The 23,014-nt window shown below is 35.0% G+C and overlaps 4 protein-coding genes across 16 annotated transcripts in view; 2 read left to right on the top strand and 2 right to left on the bottom strand.

Moving 5' to 3' along the window:
- LOC126868674 (mucin-2-like) overlaps window positions 1-8,260 on the bottom strand; it is a 45,764-nt gene extending 37,504 nt beyond the window's left edge. For 5 of the 7 annotated variants that reach the window (XM_050624403.1, XM_050624405.1, XM_050624408.1 and 2 more), the window contains exons 1-2: window positions 7,737-8,253; window positions 4,364-4,454 (exon numbers count right to left, since the gene is read on the bottom strand). In XM_050624403.1, coding sequence (XP_050480360.1) covers window positions 4,364-4,453 — 90 coding nt within the window. In that variant the 5' untranslated portion in view covers window position 4,454; window positions 7,737-8,253. Of the gene's footprint in view, window positions 1-4,363; window positions 4,455-7,736 lie in introns of all 7 variants that reach the window. The other 2 variants (XM_050624409.1, XM_050624406.1) reach the window with 2 other exon arrangements.
- A 3,232-nt stretch (window positions 8,261-11,492) lies between these two features.
- LOC126868683 (phospholipase D2) lies at window positions 11,493-17,104 on the top strand. Its single transcript, XM_050624431.1, has 15 exons — window positions 11,493-11,779; window positions 12,286-12,468; window positions 12,585-12,945; window positions 13,024-13,144; window positions 13,206-13,629; window positions 13,697-13,932; window positions 14,124-14,391; window positions 14,464-14,626; window positions 14,729-14,992; window positions 15,075-15,348; window positions 15,415-15,635; window positions 15,712-15,948; window positions 16,035-16,275; window positions 16,349-16,678; window positions 16,753-17,104. The coding sequence occupies exons 2-15, from the start codon at window positions 12,321-12,323 to the stop codon at window positions 16,852-16,854; spliced, it is 3,390 nt and encodes a 1,129-aa protein (XP_050480388.1). The 5' UTR covers window positions 11,493-11,779; window positions 12,286-12,320; the 3' UTR covers window positions 16,855-17,104.
- Window positions 17,105-21,031: 3,927 nt separating this feature from the next.
- LOC126868730 (signal recognition particle 9 kDa protein) lies at window positions 21,032-22,911 on the top strand. Of its 2 annotated transcripts, XR_007690706.1 has the most exons (4): window positions 21,032-21,367; window positions 21,766-21,834; window positions 21,915-22,145; window positions 22,485-22,911. XR_007690706.1 is itself a non-coding variant. In XM_050624527.1 (3 exons), exons 1-3 carry the CDS (start codon window positions 21,296-21,298, stop codon window positions 22,008-22,010), a joined length of 237 nt encoding a protein of 78 aa, XP_050480484.1. In that variant the 5' UTR covers window positions 21,032-21,295; the 3' UTR covers window positions 22,011-22,292. The 2 variants fall into 2 exon arrangements, 1 of the variants encoding a protein (XP_050480484.1); XM_050624527.1 differs by lacking the exon at window positions 22,485-22,911 and having other exon boundaries at window positions 21,915-22,292.
- The window catches only part of LOC126868693 (band 4.1-like protein 4A), a 62,633-nt gene continuing 61,731 nt past the window's right edge, over window positions 22,113-23,014 (bottom strand). For 4 of the 6 annotated variants that reach the window (XM_050624459.1, XM_050624458.1, XM_050624460.1 and 1 more), the window contains 2 exons: window positions 22,532-22,638; window positions 22,113-22,251 (listed from right to left, as the gene is read on the bottom strand). In XM_050624459.1, coding sequence (XP_050480416.1) covers window positions 22,215-22,251; window positions 22,532-22,638 — 144 coding nt within the window. In that variant the 3' untranslated portion in view covers window positions 22,113-22,214. The remainder of the gene's footprint in view (window positions 22,252-22,531; window positions 22,639-23,014) is intronic. The other 2 variants (XM_050624463.1, XM_050624462.1) reach the window with 1 other exon arrangement.

Genomic DNA, 23,014 nt, shown 5'->3' with positions numbered 1-23,014 from the left:
GAAACTAATCTTAGTGCTGGACAAAAGTTGCAGATTTTTAAGCTATTAATGAAACATTATTTACCTTTAGAGAGGCATAAATGTAACCACCATGAAAGTCGACCACGGATTATTTCTGGTCAATTGCATTCCCGTTCGGAACGTATTGTACGAACGTTTAAATACCACATGAAACTTCCGCAACATGTACAATACAAATTGTCAAAATAAAATTAAACGATGAAAAATTACAACGTTTAAATGCTTATGTGCAATGTAAAGGAGCGTATCGCCGCTGCAATTGCATTTCTTTTTCCAAATGTAAAAATCATTTCTCGTTTTAAATCTGCCTCTGAATATCCACCATGAAATTCCTCGGAACTAGGAAAAGTATAAAAACGGTCAATTTTCGAGCCGCGTGTAAACGAAAATAACTACGTATAGAATTAATTAGTCGCATCTAGGATAATTACACCAGAATAATTGATCGCTCTAAGCCGACTAGTCGACTGTTTTCACGATCCTGGCGTATTTAGCGAGCTCAGGTGACACCGTATCGAAATCTAAAACAGATAATCCTACAACTGCGCGCTCGCTGTAACGTATAAAATTTAATAAATAGTTGATATCTGAGCAGCTTATATAACGGGTGGATAGAACACAATTCTCGGTGATATGAGGGAATTTTATGAAAACTTATAAACTATTAGAAAAATGGTGGATCCGCAATTTTAGTCGATGAGTACATAAGTACCTATATCTTTAATTGATCAGATTTCTGCTTATAAATAGCAGAATGGAATAGTTAAACTATAATCAACAATTTGACTCTCGAAGAAGACCGATAGAAATGTAATTCCATAAATAAGTAATACGACCTTCAAAGTGTTGAACTTAACATAGCAAACCGCTAGTTTTAATCGCTTCGTACTAATATTCACATTTATTCATTAAATGAACCTGACATTAAATTCGAGATCTAAATAAGTGCAAAGCTTGGAACAACTATTTTCTATCACGCTCACAACAATGTCACTGTTCAATGACACGCATAATTGCGTCCGGCTAAACCGTTCTGTCCACCGTGTACCGCTCCAACAGGCCAAGACTGTGCAAACGCCAGCTGCCACAGGATTCGTCATGCGAAAATATCTACGGGGATTGGAAAAGCACAAAATTTACGAACACCCGTTGTATTATTTGCTACGAAAGACCGGCGCACGACTAGGCGTGGTCCACGCGAACCTGCAGTTCTCTTTCCTTCCTTTCTTTTCCTCCGCGTTCATTTCTATCCGTATCTCTCGGCTATCCGCTATCGAGCCGCTTTTCAACGATACACTTGCGAGCACGTTCGAGGTAAGCACGCAATGTAACCCTCCGGTGTTCGTACAATTTCGGTTTCACCCGTAGTTAATAAGGTGAACTTCTCTTTTATAAGATATCAGATCTTAACGATTTTTATTTTTGAATCTTGAATTTTGAATTTTTATTTTTAATTTTGAAATTTTGATAATTTTTAAAATGCCACGAACTGTCGTGTGTATCGATAGCTATTAACGAGTGTTTGTTGGATGTTTAGTTTCAGTAGTTTTTAAGCAAATTAGTAAATAGACTGCGAATGTTTACGCAAATTTATATTTTTATGAATACAACTAAATAATTTAAATTCAAATGGAGATTTGTTTTCTCTTCTAAGTAATGTACAGGTTGCTATTTTTTTATACCTTTTTAATCATCCGTAATTTTCTGAACGCTTCTGTCGTATTCTGTGAATCCTACCATGCGAATTAAACTTGATTGCGATTCATCAATTCAATATCGTAATAAAATGAAAATGCATGCCAGTGACGAGGATTCCGGTATTTACGCGAGTGAGCTGAAGCGTTTCAGCTATGATTTCGCGAGAGAGGCGAGAATAGGAAATTAATTACGACAGAGAACGAAAGGACGAGGTATCGCTGTCGAATTCGAACTAGAACGGACCTTGATTGATGGATTCGTTTATGTTGTTAATTTTAAATGCTGTTCTAACAACAGTACGCACGTGGCAATGCTATGATATTGAAGCAAGAGTGCTATCAAAGTTCGAGGCACTCGATGTATGCGATGATCAGTGTAATTGAGATTCAATGTTTGGCATTATTGATGACCATCGAAGAAAAATCATATGACAGAATTTTGAAATTCTTGTTATTTGATTATCTCGTAAAATTCAATAGTTTGAATAAATGTAACGTAATAGGTATATTTCCCTTTCCCTTTCCTTCTTCGAGTGATTTAACGAACAACTGAAATGCGTTTGGCGCAACGTTACAACCGATACCCGTTACTTCTACTTACGATTAAAACTTTCCAATCGTGGACACGTGACTAGGGGCCATGCTTATGACTTTGTTGGACGATGAAAGGATTCGCGACGATCATTTTTGCAGCTGGCAAACACGTTCCGATAACCTTTGCGTTAGGGGAACGTCCGAGATGATTTTCGTCGTGATTGTACAGTGCATAGCATCGGGAAATCGATTCGACGATCGGACAACTTTGATCTCTATCTCTTCCCTATATGAGGTGTATGTTTTGGAATAACAATGATGGGTTTACAAAAGAATCTCGTTACGGTTATGTTGTGAATGTTTATTTCAGTTTCAAAGTAAACCGTGGTACTCGAGTTACGTGTAAATTCTAATCAAGTATCGATAATCACTTCCTAAAGCAGAATACTATTACTTTCTACGTTACCTTTATAAGCTAGAAATACGCGCTTTGAATAAAATTTCCATTAGATAGATCCGGCATAACTGTTAGAATAAAACGTAAAGTTTATTAATTTCTCAAATGGTCTTACTACAAGACACTCTAAAGAACCATTTTTAAATTATCTATTCACAGAAAAATATCAAGATCTCTTAACTTGTTTAAGAATAAAAAGATTCGCAACTTAGATTAAATCATTAACTGAAAATAAGACCAAAAGATGCAACTAGATTCATCTTTCGATCGAGAAAACAAAATAAAAAAAAAAAGAAGTCGCGGCTCTATTAACGCTCATTTTATGGAAAGTGAATTCATCGATACCGGACACTTTCTATCGAGAAACCAACAGCACGTTTCTATCTTCTAAATAATGTAATTAGTTTCTTTTCCTATTACAATTTTCTCCTTTCTGACTCTTTTCAACCGATTTTGTTTAATCATTTTTTATGTTCAAACAGTTTCGAAATAACGCTTAACGTAAGTGGTATACCGTAAATTGCTAACTCCCAATCATGGTTTACCAATTTAGCAACTCGTGTTTCTGCGCATTCACGTGATAGATTTTTTTCGATTGATAACCTCCCTAAATCGCATGACGCGATTAGGTTAACGTTACACGCGTCAAAGACCAACGGGAAACAGTGAAACGAGCACGATGAAGATGCGACTTAACGACAGGAAGCGAAGGAACGCGTCGCATTCTCCACGATAAAAACGCCTAGGATTTCCTTCTCGAATCACCGCTGTCGTACAGGCCATTCATACAAATAACTTGCTTCCTCGATTACTAATTATCCATATGCAGGTTCAATTACGAGACGTATTCAAATAACAAGGATTAATTCGTTCCACTGGCACGGTAGCCTTCGATGGAAATGAAAAGAAGAAAAAAAGTAAATTAATACCGCCACCATACTAAATGCGATATCGGCAACACAGTATCCTTGACACAAAATTGAGATAGAGGTACTCTTGGATCATATTTTGAAGAAAAAAGATTACTGACAAGTATCGCGAGCAAATATAAGGACAACTCTGTAGCTGATTAAAAATTTGTATAATCAATGTATTCGTGGCTTCGGTGAAAGTTTGTAACATAAAAATCTCTGAAATGAATCGATGTTTAAAATTAGAAACAAAATTGTTATAAATAAATATTCAAGCAAAGAACACATTTAAAGAAACTGAAATAAAAAAAAACTTATTAATGTATAAAGAGAATATAATCATTAATTTCTTAATCGGAATGGAATGCAGATATAAATCATGTCTCGAATAAAATAAAACTCTCCAGTATAATTTATAGTTTCAGTAACAGTTACAAAAAGTCAAATCATTCATAAGCGCATTCGATAAAAAAAATTCTATTATAAAATCTTCCATAGCATCCTTTATATCTATTCTAGAATGTAATATCTATTATATGATCGTTGAATGACATATATTATCACATAATAAATCATACTCTAAAGATTTCCTACATTTTAAAAGTAACATTAATGAGTATAAAGTTATAATACTAAATCAACCGAAATCGTTTATTATGCGTTAAGATGTAATTAAGTTTTCGCTGCTATCTAAATGTAATCTTTATGCGGAATTGGTTCTTCTATGATAAACATTTACTTACCTGAGTACTATGCTCACGAAGACCATCGGTTGTGACGAAAAGCAGCACCACCAATGCCACCACCGTGCACCACGAAAATCTTCGTACCATTCTGCAAAACAACATACTTGCTTTAGTTACATTTTTTCACTTATTGTTTCTTGATGGATTAACGTGGTGTCTATAACCAATTTATTATTTTTTATATATTTTATTTATATAAATATATAAATAATATTATTATTATTTATATATTTTTAATAATAATAATAATATTAATATTTTTAATAATAATTTTAATATATAATAATTTTTAATAATAATATTATTATTTATATATTTTTATAGATTTTTATATTTTTCTATATGAATCTGCGATCTCCATCCCCTTTCTCGGATCACCCTATACGCAAGATCCCATAATGCAGACGCGTGAAAGTCAAGCACCACCTTCTACATTTAAGTCTACTTTTACTCGTATAATTCTTGGCCTATTAACTGGTGAGTATATTTCTCGATAACTGTACCATGACGTTAGAGAACACGTAGAAGATCATACTAAAAACTGGGTGATTTTTGCACATCGAATCGAAAAATACTTTTTTCGAAATTTCCCCTGATATTAAATTATATCATCGACGTGTCTTGTCTCGGATCGGATTATTTTTACGTCGTTAAGGATGAATACACAATTATCTCTTTTTCTTCTATATCAAAAAGATCGATCGGAACCTTATTTTTATCCCGCAACGTTGTACCAGAACGCCTTCGCCTCTCTATTCGTTCCATTAAAAATAACAGTACCTGACACGCTGTCATTTAATAATATCACGATCGTTATTCCGTGGTTTTCCGAGAAACGTCAATTCAACTTCTAATTTCCGTTTATGTAATTGTAAACATCGTTAGACGCGTTAGGTCGTTTAATTACATTCGTTGGTATCGCAAATAATTCCGTTGCCTGGAAAAATAACATCTCGAAAGGAGGTCAAGGTACGTTTCGTGTCAACTGGAAAGGTTTAAAAATGCCCATAGTTCCTCCCCACCCTCTGCACTAAATGGTAACCTGAATCGGTTGCACCGATGCTTCTTATACGCGAGCAATCGATACCAATTTAACTTTCATAGTTATCTTTAAAAAGCGTACAGAAGCTCGACTGTGAGAACATATTCCTCACTTTGGGAGGCTTTGGTAGAGTGAAGTATATGAATGACAATATTTAAGCATGTGTCTCTAATGGTTTATGAGCATATAGAAATATTCTCGGAGAAAAGGGAAACAAGTTTGACAAAAGGAAAAATTTTCCTCGAGATCTCGATCACTCTAGTAAATTCTAAATATTGCACCATTAGAAGCTGTGTAATGTCAAAGAATTTTTAAGTTCATTAACAAATATAACGTAATGTTCTAATGTAATATACATTATGAACGACAACTCCTTAAAACTTTTTTACAGCTATCATAACGTCAGTTTTCTAAGTAGAAGTGCATTTTTTCACATTTTTTTTTCTTTAAAAAATCGATTCTTAATTAAAGAATTGTAAAATTATAGAATTTAATCAGAAAAGCGAAAGAGGAAAAGACCTTCACTAATTGCAAGATTATTCTAGTTGAAGCATCGATTCCACTTCATCTAAATTAGGAGGATAAAAAATCGGTTTCTATATGCGGAGAATTTGACAAACGGCAGATCTAACGAGGTCGTCTCAAGTACGCGGCCAGTCGTGATGATCGTGAGCTCTCTCGATCCTCTTTCCTCTGTTAACGCGAAGATCAGTAAGGAGAGGAGGAAGATCAAGATCAGCTATGGATCGACGACCGTACTCGAAATACCGTTAGACTCAGCTGCGTTGCATTACGATTCATTACCATCGTCCATTCAACTTCTCCTTATTTGCTACCGACAAATCTGTCAACGTCTGTTGCTCGATTTCCATAGCTTTTTCTCGTATATTTCGGGAACATGCACTAGTAAAAATTGTCAATAAAATGTAAAAAATTTTAATTGCTTTAGTGAATTGGATTGAAGATCTAAATTTGATTTAACGAATTATTTTTATCGACAATTAAGGAAATTCGTTAATTCCTTTGTAATATTATGTATTACAATCTCTGACTAAAAACGTTCTCGAGAGAACAGTACTCCAGCGTCCGATTCCTTTCCACGATCGTTCGTGCGCACGAATCTGTTACGTGCCAATCGAAAGTAAATTCTCTGCTACGGTATATGCACGTATCAAGTTTCGCTCGCGATTGTAAAGCATATTCCATAGAGAACTGTTTCTTCAATAGAGAATGAATTTTTCGTAAAAGAATTGATCGTTCCTCTTAAACAAGGATATATGTATGTATATACAAAGGTATGGAACGCATAGTACCATTTTTGAATAAAATACCAAAACTCGTATAAAGAACATAATTATAACGCGAACTGGGGCTTAATATAACGAACTATACGCTTTCTTTCAATTGCTCAATTTCGATACACATATAAAAGAATACATACTTTCATTTCACAAAACAAAACAATATCGAAAACTGACGAGATAAGGAAAGAAATTTCTCCGAAGCACGTTGCTCATGCATCGCTGATTTCGAGGCCAATTTTCAGTATTACTGTTCGATTTAAATTTCTTTGTCGTGCTCGACGAACAGACTACCGCACCGAACCTCGTCGCAGAGAAAAGATCATTTCGGCACGGCCTGCTCAAGTAACTGAGTTTTACGTAAGAAATGCCGGGAACATCTGGAAGTTTGCGCGCGTGAAAGTGGACTACCAAGTTACAGGCAACGGTCAGTTAATTCCGCGACCGTTCGGTTAATATTCTGCAACACCAGCCAGTTCCCGTAGAGATTACGGAACAGCCAAGCACACAGATTCGATAACCAACTTTTTCATTAACCGACTATCGTTCGAACGGGTTTTCCGATGTATTTCTATTGCAGCTACTCTCAGGAAAATTCCTAACTGACACATCGACGAGACCTTCTTCCCTCAAACACTAAGTTTCGATCGATTCAAATTATTTTAGTTTCGCGTTATCGATGTTGAATACCGAGACGAAGCCGAGGTATTTTTGCTCGACCCGATCATCGATATCACCGATTAAACGCACCGAACGATTACACAACTAGTTTAAGGACGATCGTTCTATGCTCCTTATTATCGTCCATCAACCTCGAGGATCGTCTCTACTACGTAACCAACCATAAGTCAACTAACGAAGCGCAAAACACTAGAAAAAAAAATGAAACACAATCTAGGAGGCACATCTTATTTCTCGCTCATTGCAACAACGACCTTGCCAAGTTTCATTTCAATAGACGACTCATGATTTTCCCATGTCAAAACAAAAGAGCTGAATGCTCCAGACGCACTTGAATTCCACTCACCTTGCAACTTCTTAGACAAACCCGATCCAATGTATCATTTCAGTCCACCTGTCTTGTCGTGGTTCCTCCTACACGCTCAAAGGTGCCCTCGCTTTCAGCGCACACAAATTATCAGAATCAATCACAAGGATCACGTTTTACTCTGTATCAAACGTATAGCAAGAGAACATTCAACTATCGAACTATCGAATCAATCCATTTGTTGATTACGTTTTGCACGTCCGCAAGTTCAAAACGAAAAAGGTTCCTCGAAAATCACTGAGAAGAAATCGAAGTAAGTTTGTAACGAGTGTATTGACCGTACACGTAACTCGATCAGGTCAAATGGAAGCGATCGACGCGCATCTTCGCGAGATATTCGGCTTTGCACCGGTGGCAACGCGTGATAGTATGTTTGGGACGTTAGTCGTCGGAATGCTCGGAGACAAATGGAAGTCGATCGAACGACCGCCGTGTCAAAAAACCTGCCTCTAAATGGGGGAGAAAAAAAGTGTTCGCCCGACTATTTTCCCTTTCGCCCGACTCTACGCCACCACCACCACCACCACCACCACCACCACCACTACCATCGCCACACCACCCAGCGCGTTTCTGTTCTCTGCGTCCTATACGCTGCCCCTACCTCCAGGTACAGGTACTTCGAAAGCATCCCCTCCCGCGACACGTCGCCTCGTTCCTCTTACTGACTGATAGCTACTTTGATATGCGTGACTTCCTGCGATCCAAGAATACGTACTTACTTACTAACACGGATACGCGTGTTCCATTATGGGCCACTTCGATCATTATCGAACCGAACTATAGCAGAATAAGGATGAAATTAAAAGTTGCTTGGACCAGATAATTTTAAGGATCGAATCCTGAACCGATACAAATTCTCTTTCGTTTGTAGACCAGATGATCTTAAAGATCGAATCTTGAAGCGATACGAATTCCCTTTTGTTTGCTGATGATCGAGAATTCAAAGAAGAGAATCGTATAGAAGCAAAATTATGGTAAATAGCATATAAAATTACTATTTATTAGGATTTAAGTTTAAATCAATACATAATAAGAACTAGTTAAAGAATTAGTGAAAGATTAGATACGATATAGCTTGTAACCTCAGATGTCAAACGATTTAAATACGAGTCCCTTTAATTACTTCACATAATGTTATTCCATCAAAAAGTAGAAAGTATAACGAATAACGAATATATCAATAAAGAATGGCTAATCGAATAAGTTCTTATGTAAACGACTATTTACATGATTATTATGTTACGAAGACTACGTATTTGCAATTTAGAAGATGTTTTGATTATCATCTGAAAGAATGATTAAAAAGTTATAACGCTTAGTCCTGGTATTTTACACGAATGTAAATGAACTATAACAGTCTTGACAAGTTTAATAACAACTGTTTTTTTATGAAAATTGCATCATGCAGTCATTTAAAAAATAATATATGTAGTTCAAGACATGCTAATTTCATCAATTAAAATTTCACTCATATTAATAGAAAATTTCATTTTAAAAATTCCATAAAAAATCAAAATTTTAGTTGAATTATTCACTTTGTGAATTTATATTATCCAATGAATTCTTTTTCACATAATACCAATATAAATATAAAATGAAACACTTCTAACTTTGTAATCTATTAATACGATTACATTTAAAGAGCATGTACCTACATGAAACACTCCCTTACATTGTTTATAAAATGGAATACGCTTATTCGACTCAATAGACAAATCATTTTATATAATTAGTGATGTAGAATCGCATTTACAAATGCCTTGATCTACCAACGTTAATAACTAGATTTACATAATTTATATGCTACATTACACGTATTTACATTACGTATAGAACACACAGGAATAAAAACATCATTCCAATACGTAGTGTTAATTATGACGCAAACAATTCTGAAGTATCTTGCTCAAACAGTTCCATCCCCTATTATTTTGAAATCTGTTATTGCACAAACTAAACTATAATAAAAAATGTTGCGTTATTTGGAGCACGGCGTTTCGTCACAAATCCTTGATTAATTATCTAAAATCGTCAAATCCAATGATTTCCTAGTCGTCTACAGAAGTGTATCTAGTCAATGATTTACAATGATATTCGGCCTTAAATTACCATACTATCGCAAGCAAACGTGAGAAAAGAATTTGCAATAGACTTTTCTCTATCTCAATTAATAAGGAGATACGATCATAGGAATAGATAAAAGAATGGTTAAATAATAAGCTTAAATATTTAAGGAAGGTTTTATCATAATTCGATAAAAACTACAGACAACGTCAAGTAAGTTAATAAAAGAATACAAAGAAAATAAAAGATGTTCCTTCTGCTGAATTATTATTGCATTACGCGTGCATTGCATCGCTTTCCCTTGACATTCTAATCCAGGAATAAAATCGATCGTTTGCGTTCCAATTCGAAAGTAGATCGCAAAACTGAACAATTACTTTTCCTAATAATCACACGGCTGCGCGCTTCCTGTCTATACTCCGTAATATAAGAAATATCGAGTTTTCGGATTGCAAGCGTAAAGAGTACATATTATTAACGGAAAATGAGGTTACATGGAACCCTTTCATAAAACGTTCCACTTTTCTTTGTATCCAACACATACGCTATATATACGTTAAACTCGATTGTTCGAAATAATAATAACAATGTTTGACTGGTTATTGTCATACGGTGAATGTTTTGCGATTTCAATGACATCTCGAGTCGAAATTCTGCACATAAAAGAGCGATTCGATTTTCGGCAAGGAATTGTATCTACAATTAGTCAAAATACAAATTAATTTAATAGTAAGAAATTCTGAAAAGAAATTTTTTCTGTAGCCTTCTATAAATTACGTTTAGATTATTTTGACACGGACTTTACACAAATATCTTTGTGTCTTATTAGTGTCTGCTTTGTTGAAACGTATGTATGTGTCAATAAATATCGACAACAAGAAGTTATTGTTAAGATGTCGTTGATAATAACTATACATATACATAGATTTTTAAATAATTCTTAGAAAATAGTAGCTGAAGAAAACAACAAGTGTGCTAACAATCATTTAAAGATTTGAATTAGACTTTGATGACGTTTTAGAAACATATCTAAAATTTTGCTATTTGATTTTTAATTAGTATTGTGTGTATCTTACGTAAGTACTACTCGCAATGTAATAAACATGAGTAATGGTATATTCATCAATATTGATAAACAAACGAAAGAGATAAACATATTATTAAACCATAATGTCTGTGAAAAAATAATTTATCTACAACTCCACGAAGGAAAGTAATATAGCAATTTATTACGTCTTTTAAGTAAATCTTCATTTACAAGTAAATATGCATATCAATGGATCACGTATAAGAGAGGACGCTACATATATGACAAAAAAAAATTCTCAATTCACGTTACGAAAAGCAGCTAAAGATTTCAAAACATTATTCGTACGTGAAAAGAAAAATACAAGATTTTTATTTTGTATATTTGTAAGTACATACATACATATTTTCCTATGGAATTGCTAACTTTGTTGATAAAACAGAATGATCAAACATAGATCACGTCAATGTAATAGAAAATAATCGTCATAAATAAAGCCACGTACTCGTGAAAATTTAGTTAGTTAATTTGTGAGATCTATTGGATATTTTTACTTCCAAAATGTAAAATTTTAATAGAAAAAAATTTTAATAGAAAAAAAATAATTTTAAGCTAACGCTTCATACGTTTCAGTAGAAAATATCCATACCGACAGTTCTTAGAGTCAGATCTACAATAGCCAACAAATGTAAGAACAGACAAGATATGTATAAGTCGCTTAATCTGTCACATAATGAACAGCGATGAAATCGCTCGTGTAATCAATCAATTATGACGATACCACCTATGATAATGGGATTATCTGAGAAGTATATATCAATCTCTTACAATACCATGTAAAATTCATTACCTTAAAACTGTTTATGGAAAGAAGCGATAATATTTATAACCTTAATAACGTGACATGTGACATTTAATAAATAAATAGGTTGTATCCTTTTATTATATCGTTCATAATTTTTATCGTAACTTTAAGTTCATATTTTTAAAGTGTACAATATGGAGAAATTTTAATCGATGGATAAATACCGATAAACATATAATGAAACAAGTCTGGCAATTTACTTTAATCTTGTTCCTGTGAATTACATCTAACTCGAATTTATAGTCAATATTCTAAACCTCTCCCGCGCGCATTAGATCATTTTCTTAATCAAGAAAATACATTAGTTCTTTGTCATCACATTTTTTTTGTTCCACCATATTACTACTTATCTATTCACCTATCTATTAATGATGTACATATTCGTCAGTGTTTTATTCTTAAATAACTTCTACTGTTGTATGTACTATTTCTCATTAATAAAAATAATTTGTGTAATGTAAAAGAATTATTTGATATTGCAAGAAACAGAAGTATAATGTAAAAGTTATTATAGGTTGAAGGCAATGAAAAGTATACTGTGAAACTAGTTTAACTTAATTACGTATGTTTAGTTATCTATTGATAATTTTGTAAAATACTGTTAACAATGTCTGACAGTATTTTAAACGAAAAAGCTGAGAATTGTGTTTCTCATGATCCTGAATATGACGATACACTGGGTGTACCTGATTCATTAGAAATTACTATAAATGAAAATGAAAATATTAATTCTAATAATGATACTGATAATAGTGGTGAGTTTATGACTTTGGTTCGATATTTCTGTGTTATTTAACTGACTTCCTTTAAAAATAACATTCTAACTATGTTAGTAAAATGTATTGTGCATTGTTTACTTTATTTAAACTAGAACGTCCTGGTGTGATACCTTTTTCTGCTATACACGACTTACCAAAAAATTTTAAAAGCCAGTATCGTAATGTTTTTATTCCTGGTGAAGAAGTGCATGTGGACATTATAGACAATGAACGTAGCGTAACGACACATCCATTGAATCCAAATTTGTACACTATCGAATTTAGGCATGGACCATTTATTTGGACAATTAAGAAACGATACAAACATATCCAAAATTTGCATAATCAATTGAAAATATATCGCACCAGTTTAAATATACCTTTCCCAACTAAAAGTCACAAAGAAAGAAGAACTAGTTTGAAAAGTTTGGGGGATACAAAAGAAGGGAAAGGTCGTAAAGGTGCACTACCAAGGTATAAAGATACGTTTAAAAAGAAAATACGTTTATTTATTGTAAATGACCAAAAAATGGGATAAACTATTTTTTTCAGATTTCCAAATAAGCCTGATGTTTTAGTACCTTATGAGCAACTAGAACATAGGAAAAAAGTATTAGAAGAGTACTTAACTAATTTATTAAAAATAAAAATTTATTTGCATCATCCAGAAACAGTGAGTTAATAATTTGCATTTATTTATGTAATGATTACTAACAAGTATAAAACATTTTCAGGTCGATTTTTTAGAAATCTCACATTTGTCATTTATAGAAGATTTAGGAATGAAAGGCAAAGAAGGAATTGTTTTAAAACGAACTGGATCAGGTGCAAGAAGTAGATGTAACTTTTGTGGTCTTCTTGAGGGCATGTGTTGTATTAGATGTACTCATTTCTGCACATTTCTATGTAGGAAATGGCATTCTCGACATCTTGTTGTTAAAGATACTTTTGTTGCCTATATTGAACCGGAAAGTGGTAGCATTAAATCGGTGATTCTAATGGATAATGGTTTCGGAATCAGTTTTGGTCTGTATACAACAGGATTAAGAAATGGTATACAAATAGTAAATCTCAGTAGGCACATACTAATTAAGTGCTGGACAAGAAGAAAGGCTAAAGAATGGCTGGAATTCATACAAGAAGTTAGTAACAGGGAAGGTAAGTTCTTTGACTAGTGCGTAATGTAAAACTTTGAAAACTTAATTAATAAGTTATGTTAGTACAGGTCGAGACTTTATACAATCGAATCCGCACAACTCGTTTGCACCTTATCGTTCCCCTATTCCAGCCACATGGTTTGTAGATGGATCAAGTTATATGTCTGCTGTTGCAGACGCGTTAGAAGATGCAAAAGAAGAAATTTTTATTGCAGACTGGTGGTTATCACCTGAGATTTATATGAAAAGACCAGCTATTCATAGTGATTACTGGCGATTAGATAACATTTTACAAAGAAAAGCTGTGAGTATATCATTAAAAACATTGTGTTTATTAATTATTCATACTAATATTTTTAACACTCTACCCTATTAATACTGACAAAAGTTGAGGATTCTTGGTAAGGCTAATGTAATCTTGAATATAACATATAATGCTGTCAAAAATTGAAAGAAATCACGTGTATATGTTAGAATAATCAATTCTTTATTTAGTTTGAAGGAATCAAAGTATATATAATGATCTATAAAGAAGTAGAAGTTGCACTGGGCATAAACAGTTTCTATAGCAAGCAACGTCTAGTTGAAAAATGCCCTGAAAATATAAAAGTATTACGTCATCCAGATCACGCGAGAGTGGGGGTGTTTCTGTGGGCACACCACGAAAAAATTGTAGTTGTTGATCAAAGTATTGCTTTTCTTGGAGGAATCGATCTATGTTATGGTCGATGGGACAACAATGAACATAGATTAATAGACTTAGGTACATGATACTTGAAATTAAATACCGATCATTGTTATTAATTGCATTTAGTTTTATTGTTTTCAATTACAGGCAGCACCCATCATTCCAGTATTTATATTCCATCTAAAGGTAGATTTACCAATACCAGCAGTAAAAAGGTATCAAATGCCAATGTAAAGAAGCATGTTTTATTACCATTGGCTATTGCAACTAATACAGTTGTGATGGCTACTACCAAATCTATACCAGTGTTGTAAGTTTCTTTCTTATTATTCTCCATAAATTTTATATTTCAAATTTTCTTTAAGTTTGGCTCGGCTACTCATTTTATTTTACTTTTTGTTTTTTTCTTTAGGCCAATTATAAATAATAAGACGTCGATATCACCATTCTCGACATCACAGTTAAATGCTGGTGATTTATTACTATTACAACCAATAGAAGAATCAGATACTATGAAATGTGATACACCTAATCTGGAACGTAAAAATTTATTTGGGATGGCAAAAGACACCATGGATAGAATGAAACACAGTATTAAGTTGAAAAGACAAGAATTAATTAATATGGTGTATAATCCACATGAAGAAGATAGTGATGAGGAGAATGTTATGACTACGTAAGTTTATACTTCAGAAAGATATGTAACAAAAACTGAATATATTTTTACACCAATTAGAGAATATCACTGACATTTTCAGCTATGCAATGCAAATTCCAATTGAAACTAGTCAATCACTAGTGTATAAGGAAGATGAAGTTTCAGAATATCCAGGTGTGGCTAAATTATGGCTGGGAAAAGACTATGTAAATTTTATTGTTAAAGACTTTAATGATCTCGAAAAACCTTATCAAGATCTAGTAGATAGAAGCAACACTCCCAGAATGCCATGGCACGATGTAGGAGTTATGGTACAAGGTGCAACAGCAAGAGATGTTGCCAGACATTTTATTCAACGTTGGAATGCAATTAAGGCAGGTACTTTCTAATTATGTAACAATCTAATAATTAAATAACATTTATATAATTTATATTTGTAGATGGAAAAAGCAAAATTAAATTCATGTTATCCATTTTTGCTTCCAAAAACGTACAATAATTGCAATAGTTCTGTACCATTTATTGAGAAATCTACTATACACAACGTCAACTGTCAAGTATTAAGATCAGTTAGTTCTTGGTCGGCTGGTTTTCTCGACTCACAAACAATAGAGCGAAGTATTCAAGAAGCTTATATTGAGGCTATTAGTAAAGCAGAAAGGTGAAATTAATTTTTAAAAACATGAAAAATGATTAATTGCCCTACTGCTATTATAATACACATTTTTCTATTTCAGGTATATATACATAGAGAACCAATTTTTTATAACACTTGCATCCATGCAACGATCTGCAGTAAAAAATCGTATTGGAGAAACATTATTGAAACGCATTTTAAGAGCACACCGTGAGGGTGCAGTATTTAGAGTATTTGTAATAATGCCTTTATTACCAGGTTTTGAAGGCGAAGTTGGAGGACCAACTGGTACTGCTCTACGTGCTATTACTCATTGGAATTATGCTTCTATATCAAGGTAAAAATTCTATTATAAAATTAAACTGCAACTAAAGATGAAAAGTGAATGAGTTGAAAAATTGGAATTATTTGTATTATAAATAGGGGTAAAGATGCTATTTTAAGTCGGCTAATTGAAGCAGGAATAGAGGATCCTGGAGAGTACATTACATTCCATGGTTTAAGGACGCACGCAATGTTAAATGGTACATTAGTGACAGAATTAATATATGTTCACAGCAAGCTATTAATTGTGGATGATAATACTGTCATCTGTGGTTCTGCTAATATTAATGATAGAAGCATGACAGCAACAAGGGACAGCGAAATTGCAGTAATAATTCATGTAAGTATTATTTTAACTGACTCAACTGTGTAATTTTTTATCATTTCAATATTAACTATTCTATAATTTACAGGATCAAGAATTTGAAGAAGGAAGAATGAATGATATACCGTTTCCTTGTGGTAAATTTGCAGGATCATTGCGGAAACAATTAATTTCTGAACATTTGGGATTATTTAAAACAAATGAAGATATAGATGTAACTGATATAATTAAAAAATCATTCTACAAAGATGTATGGTGTGCTAGGAGTAATCGAAACACAGAAATCTATGAAAAAGTATTTCATGTTATTCCGACAGATAAAGTTGTTAATTTTTCTATGCTAAAGCAATATCAAGATGAGGAGCCACTTTCTTCTTCGAATACACTTTTGGCCCAAGAAATGGTTGAACAGATTAAGGTATGTTTTAAAAAATTATTATTATTTTTATTATTTTAACAAACTTTATCTTTTCATTTTTAATTTTATTTTAGGGTCATTTAGTAAACATGCCATTGCACTTTTTATGCAATGAGGATTTGAAACCAGCTGCTGGTACAGTGGAAGGAATGATGCCAACAGCACTGTGGACTTGAATTTTTGACATTCGAATCCAATATTAATGAAATCAGTGATTTTAATATTTTTTACAATTGTATACAAGTTAATCTATTTTTAAGTATTTTATTGACCAAAGTACAAACGATCACTCTGTGCTTATGACTAGATATTTCATTATATGTATAAACTGCTAGAACTAAGGTTGTATATCACTATTACTTAAAAGCATTTAGGATATTTGAGAGCATAAAGAATTAAGATGAATAAAATGCTAATGAAAATTCAGGTCAAGGTGATGCTTGGATTGTTACTTATGCATTAAATTGATCATAATTGTACTTTAACATTCCATAAAATCTAACTCTTTCAAAAAGGAAACGGGTTATTAATGTTGATGTGGTAACAGTTACTAATTTGAAGATAATTTTATTTCATTAACCATTTAATATGCTCAAACATCTTTTATTAATAACATCTTTTATAAAAATGTTCATATGAATGTTTAAGTTTTAACAGTATGCCTTTTTGAAAGTTGAATTTTATATTATAACATTTATTTTATAATATTATTTATTTGTATTAAACGATATATAAAATAAATATGACATATGTCGTTCTTTACCAAGCTAATATTGTTATTTCCTTATATCTCTGTTACGATTATTCCATATAAATATTTAGTGAATCATTTTTGTATTTCAACTTATCTAAATAGCCAGAAGTTTGATAAATCGAGAGTCAACGTAATCAATATTGTGCTGTATAATTATGTGTTCGGATTCACATTTCCGATTTCTAATGTCAAGTCGGTAAAACACGCAGACTTAGAAAAGTATGGCAAAGTCATAGAACACCTGTAGATAAGCGTAAACTAAATAACGCAACAAGAAAACTAACCAAAATCCTTAAAAATTACAAAAATTACTGTTTTCAAAAATATCTTGCTAATCTGTATCCCACAGCTAACTCCAACTACTAACTATGGAAAGCACCCAGGAAACTCTCTCGTCCTCCGTAAATAATCCCTCCAAATCGCTATCCGCAAGGAGAATGGGCGCGTAGCGTGTCTATACAAAAAGCCAACTTGTTTGCAAGTCACTTAACTAATGTTTTCAAACCGTATTCCTCCACTATTGCCGCGAAAATAACGGAATACTTGCACTCTCTCTTCCAGATGTCTCCTCCTATTGAACCTTTCTCATCTCTGGAAGTTATAGAATTAATCCGTCGTCTAAATCTCAGAAAAGCATTGGGACGTGATCAGATAAGTAACAAAGCTATCAAGGATCCGTGTGTCCTGTGCCGTGTCTTCCTTTTCCTCGCAGTGATGACACATGTTAGTCACCTCCCGTCGAATCCTTAGCAGGAACTCCCCAAACGCTCCGTGCCCGGTGAGCACCTGCGTCATCCTGTATGTCGGTAGGAGCCCGCCACGATCTCTCCAGATCACCCAGTACGGTAGGACCGCTCCAACGGTTCGATGACGCCGCACCGTATCCTCGGCGGCTAGCTGAATGCGCCACCGTTCCCAGGTTTCGAGCCTTGCCTCCTCCCGGACATCACGGACCGACTGGTCGGCAGAGGGCGTATCCCTGCCCGAGTACGGGCTCCGCAGTTGATGGTACACCCACCGAGGCGCTAGGGCCCGTAGTTCGGATGGAGGAGACGCCGCCTGCACCGACGCCGACGCGTGGGATATGGTCCGATATCCCCTGACTATTCGGATGTAGGTAATCCTCTGCAACCTCCTCAGTAGCAGTAAGCTGCGACGATTCCTCAGCAGATCTTCCGCCCGCACCGGGGCTCCGTATAGGACCCTGGATCGAACCACTCCCTCGTACAGTTGACGAACTTCGATTCCAGCCCCGCCAATGTTTGGCAATAGGCCGCATAAGGCATTGGCTGCGGCCGTCACTTTAGGGACCAGAAGCTCAAAGTGCGGCCCGAACGTCTATTGGCTGTCGATCGGTAGGGCTAAATATTTCATCTGGAGCCCCACCTGTACTGCGTTTCCGCAGATGTACACACAGAGAAGAATCACATGGCCTCAAACTTGGCAGGTGACACGCTCAAGCCCAGCTCCTGAATGGCGCGAACCGCGCACGCCACGGCAACCTCGCCGAGTTGGAGCGTCTCATAAAAACATCGTCCCCCGGCCAGGATCAAAGAGTCATTGGCGTAGCAGACAATGCCCGTGCTCGGAGGCAGGGAGCAGCGAGGACACTCGACCGCCGTGGTACCATCCTAAGTCATTGGTGGGACTATCGTGTGGATGTACCGGCCACGTCACTGCCGACCGGTGACCTGCTAACTGTGCTCGACAGTTCCAGATGGGACTCACGTAAGCGGGGGCCTCAAGGTACAAAGTACCCGGGAACTTATCCCGACGGTCCCATCCTTGGCATCAGAATCGTGGGTGCGCTACTACCCAAGGCCACGTAGAGAGAGTGTAATCGTACTTAAATGTCTTACACTCCCGGCAACCTTCCCTGTGGTGTACATAGAGGACTCACGTAAGCGGGACGCTTGTTCCGACGGTCCTCCCTGGTTGCGGGAATGTGGGTTTGCCAGCCCCCATAGACTTACATAAGCAAGTCCTCCCTGCGGGAAGTCCTCCCTGCGGGATCACGGACAAGGCAAGGGGGCACCTCGAAGCGTTCCAGCACCTCCACTATCACGTCCCAGGGAATGACGTTGAAGGTGTTTGTTACGTCCAGCGAGACCGCCAACGCAACCCGTTCTACGACACCATGGCCTCCGCCATGGTCCTTGCACAATTCACAGCATCGACGGTCGAGTGGCCCCGTCGAAAGCCGTACTGTCTGTCGTGCCATCCGGGCACCCGTTCCGATATATGGGCCTCCAGACGGGTGGCGATTATTCTTCTTTCAAGGAGTTTGCCCACCTCGTCCAAAAGGCACACCGGTCCGTACGCCGCCGGCGAGTCCAAGCGGTGACCCTCCTTCTTTAGCAGGACAAGTTTCACTTTGTCGAATGCTTGTTGAATGTCTAGGAATACCGCAGAGCAATATTTCTTCTTTTCTAAGTTTTGGCTGATAATATGTGTTATACGATGAATGTGCTCTGTAGTAGAATGTTGCTTTCGAAAACCGAATTGATGATCTGGCAGTGTTTCCAAATCCTCTAAGAGTAGAAGAAGTCGATTCTTTAGCATCTTCTCAAATAGTTTAGACAAAGTAGGTAGAAGACTAATTGGGCGATAGGAGCTAGTTTCGTGTATTGGTTTTCCGGGTTTAGGAACGAGAGTAATCAGTGATATTTTCCAGGACTTAGGACAGTATTCAAGGCGAAGAATTGCATTAAAAATTGATGTGATGAGTGCAATCCCTTTTATGAGAAGTTCCTTGATTGCTTTATTACATATTTGATCATGCTCCGATGCTTTCGTGGGATTTAGGCGACGGATTAATTCTGTAACTTCTAGAGAAGTGAAAGGTTCAATAGGAGGAGACATTTGGAAGGGACAGTGCAGGTATTCCGTTATTTTCGCGGAAATATTGGAGGAATGAGGTTTAAATACGTTAGATAGGTGATTAGCAAACAGGTTGGCTTTTTCTATAGGGCTACACGCCCATTCACATTACGGACAGCGAATTGGAGGGATTATTTGCGGGGGACGCGAGAGTTTCCTGGAAGCCTTCCATAGTGAATAGTTGGAGCCAGCTATGGGAGACAGATGGGCAAGATATTTTTGGAAACAGTCATTTTTATAGTTTTTAATGATTTCGGTTAGATTCCTAGTTGCGTTATTTAGCTTGCGTTTGTCGTCAGGTGTTCTATGACTCTGCCATACTCTTCTAAGTCTATGTTTTTCTGCGATTTTTTTAAATGTGTGATGGGGTATACTTTCGACCAGTCGCGGGGAGACGCGATCGCGAGGAAGCGCGTTAACGGGAGTCGTAAATTCCCGTTAAGATTATAAGAATCGACACCACGAACAGATCGATTTCGATTATTTCTTTTGGGATAATAGGGGTGATTGATGTGGTATAACACTGCGATTAACAGTTTATTACACTAAAAAGTTACGCCGTTACGTTTGATATAAATATCGTAGACGATACTTTGACATATGAAGATCCGATATGGCAATCACGTTAAACCACGAAAATCCATAAGGTGATCTGTCTACACTTATATATTGTCTATGGTTCAGCAGCTCTATATGACCGTGGTTACGTCTATTATGTACCTCGTTCGCGGCCGCAGCGCGGCGCGTCGGCAAGCAAGGGCGATACACTAACTTCAGGGACAGTCACGAAAACAGCTTTTTCACGTTAATCATTCCAGAATTCCAGTTCCAACAAGACAGCTGTTTATGTTTTCCTCACATTTTGCCTTTCTTAAAATCAGTGTCCTTTCTGGCAATGTGTTGAATACAAATTTTTATTTCTAATAGAATTATTAACGTAGTATAATTTTGTCTATATAATCCTTGCTTTGTTACAAATAAAGATGACGTATTTAAGTTCGTGGGAAGAATTTGAAAAAGGTGCTGAGAGGTTATATCTTCAAGACCCAATGAAGGTATGTTTTAATTAAATTAATGTTCATTTATACATTTTTTATTCATAAAATATATATTGAAATGTATTCTAATTAATAACATAAGGTATAGGTTATAAAAGATAGGTTATAAATCGTAATTGAGATAGGTATGACATGACATGTCATATTGAAAACTAAACTCTACTTAAACAAATTTTTTAACTAAAAAATATATCATATACAACTGTAAAATTTTTAGAACGTGAATTTTCACTGTATTAATTGGTATATGAATAATACAAATGTATTCTGTGCAAAATATTTATTTATTTTAATACTAGATTACAGGTGAAATAAATAAAGTTTATAAAGGCAGATCACATTTATAAATAGTTCAATAATCATGAAGTCTATAATTTATTATTTTGTCATTTTAGGCTCGGTATACAATGAAATATTGCCATAATAAAGGTGTTCTATATCTAAAACTTACAGATAACAGAACGGTAAGCTTTATCCTTATACAACTTACCTTGTAAGTCTTAAAAATCTACTTAAATAATATATTTATAATTTTCTTCCATAGTGTCTACAATATAAAACAGAGATAGCACAAGATTTAAAGAAGATGGAAAAATTTATAGGAAACCTAATGAGGCACATGGCATCTAAAGAGAGCTAAATAAGGACTAGATGAGATTAGGGACACTTTTTTAATCAAGGAATAAAAGTGCTGCGCATTTAATTCATTGTTTACGTTGTTCCATTTCATAAGATTCAGTGATTGATGGGATTATAGATATTTAATTTGAATGAGGTATAAAACTTTCTTAAATATACAATATGTGCATAAATGTCTATTTTGTCTTTATTTAAAGCTTCATGCTCATTTCGGGCAGTTCCGTTGTCTCCTTGTTAAAGTTCTGAAACAGTATAAAATAAAATGTATCGTGGTATAAATTTATGTAGAAATAAATTTATTTAAAAATAATTGTTCCAAATAAAAACCATTTCAAGGTACAAAAATATGGTATACTAAAATTTACTTGAAAATACCAATACTTCTCGGAAAGTGTAACTGTGTGCATATGTGTAACAGCAGCATGTAGTGCATTAGTTATTAATAAAGCCGAACTTAATTTTAATTTTTTACTAGATATTATTGTAAAAGGGAAGCACGAAGCAATGAAAAGAAGCACTTACGATATAATGGGCTGAAGAACAGCATCCAGAGTAGTATCAACAGGAGGGTAGATTTCTTGATTTGGAGACAGTTCATAGCGTACCTCTCCCCCTAATTGCATTTGCGGCTATACCAAACAAAACTATTTTACTAATTTACTATGCAGAAGATTGTACGATACAACACACTACATTTTACCAACAGTATTTCATTGAATCGATTTTTCTTATCGCATTATGATTCAAAGAGAAGAAAAATGATGTAACAAAATACTGTGGCTAGCAGAGAAGGAAATAGCAAGCCTTAACCACATGTATTTGTAAAAAGCGTTCAGTGCATCTAAAAGATTTTCGTACAATAAGTGCACAATCTTAATAAAGACAATTTATCTGTCATTTAAGATTATAGTAATCCTTCTTTCTTTCTTAAAAGCAAAAAGCTTAAACTACTTGAAGCAAAAGTGTTACCCATTATTTTCTAGTAATATTTTGTTCAAGCAATAA

This window comes from Bombus huntii, chromosome 8 (assembly GCF_024542735.1).
Source record: "Bombus huntii isolate Logan2020A chromosome 8, iyBomHunt1.1, whole genome shotgun sequence".
NCBI classification, from domain to species: Eukaryota; Metazoa; Arthropoda; class Insecta; order Hymenoptera; family Apidae; genus Bombus; species Bombus huntii.
The sequence above is the reverse complement of the archived record's forward strand: the minus strand, read 5'-3'. Positions and strand labels throughout refer to the sequence as shown.

Coding starts and splice junctions, on each gene's coding strand:
- LOC126868730 (XM_050624527.1), top strand. CDS start 21,296: ATGACGTATTTAAGTTCGTGGGAAGAATTTGAAAAAGGTGCTGAGAGG. Junction 21,368..21,765: donor ATCTTCAAGACCCAATGAAG/GTATGTTTTAAT, acceptor TTGTCATTTTAG/GCTCGGTATACAATGAAATA. Junction 21,835..21,914: donor AACTTACAGATAACAGAACG/GTAAGCTTTATC, acceptor TTTCTTCCATAG/TGTCTACAATATAAAACAGA.
- LOC126868683 (XM_050624431.1), top strand. CDS start 12,321: ATGTCTGACAGTATTTTAAACGAAAAAGCTGAGAATTGTGTTTCTCAT. Junction 13,145..13,205: donor ATTTGCATCATCCAGAAACA/GTGAGTTAATAA, acceptor AAACATTTTCAG/GTCGATTTTTTAGAAATCTC. Junction 13,630..13,696: donor AGAAGTTAGTAACAGGGAAG/GTAAGTTCTTTG, acceptor ATGTTAGTACAG/GTCGAGACTTTATACAATCG.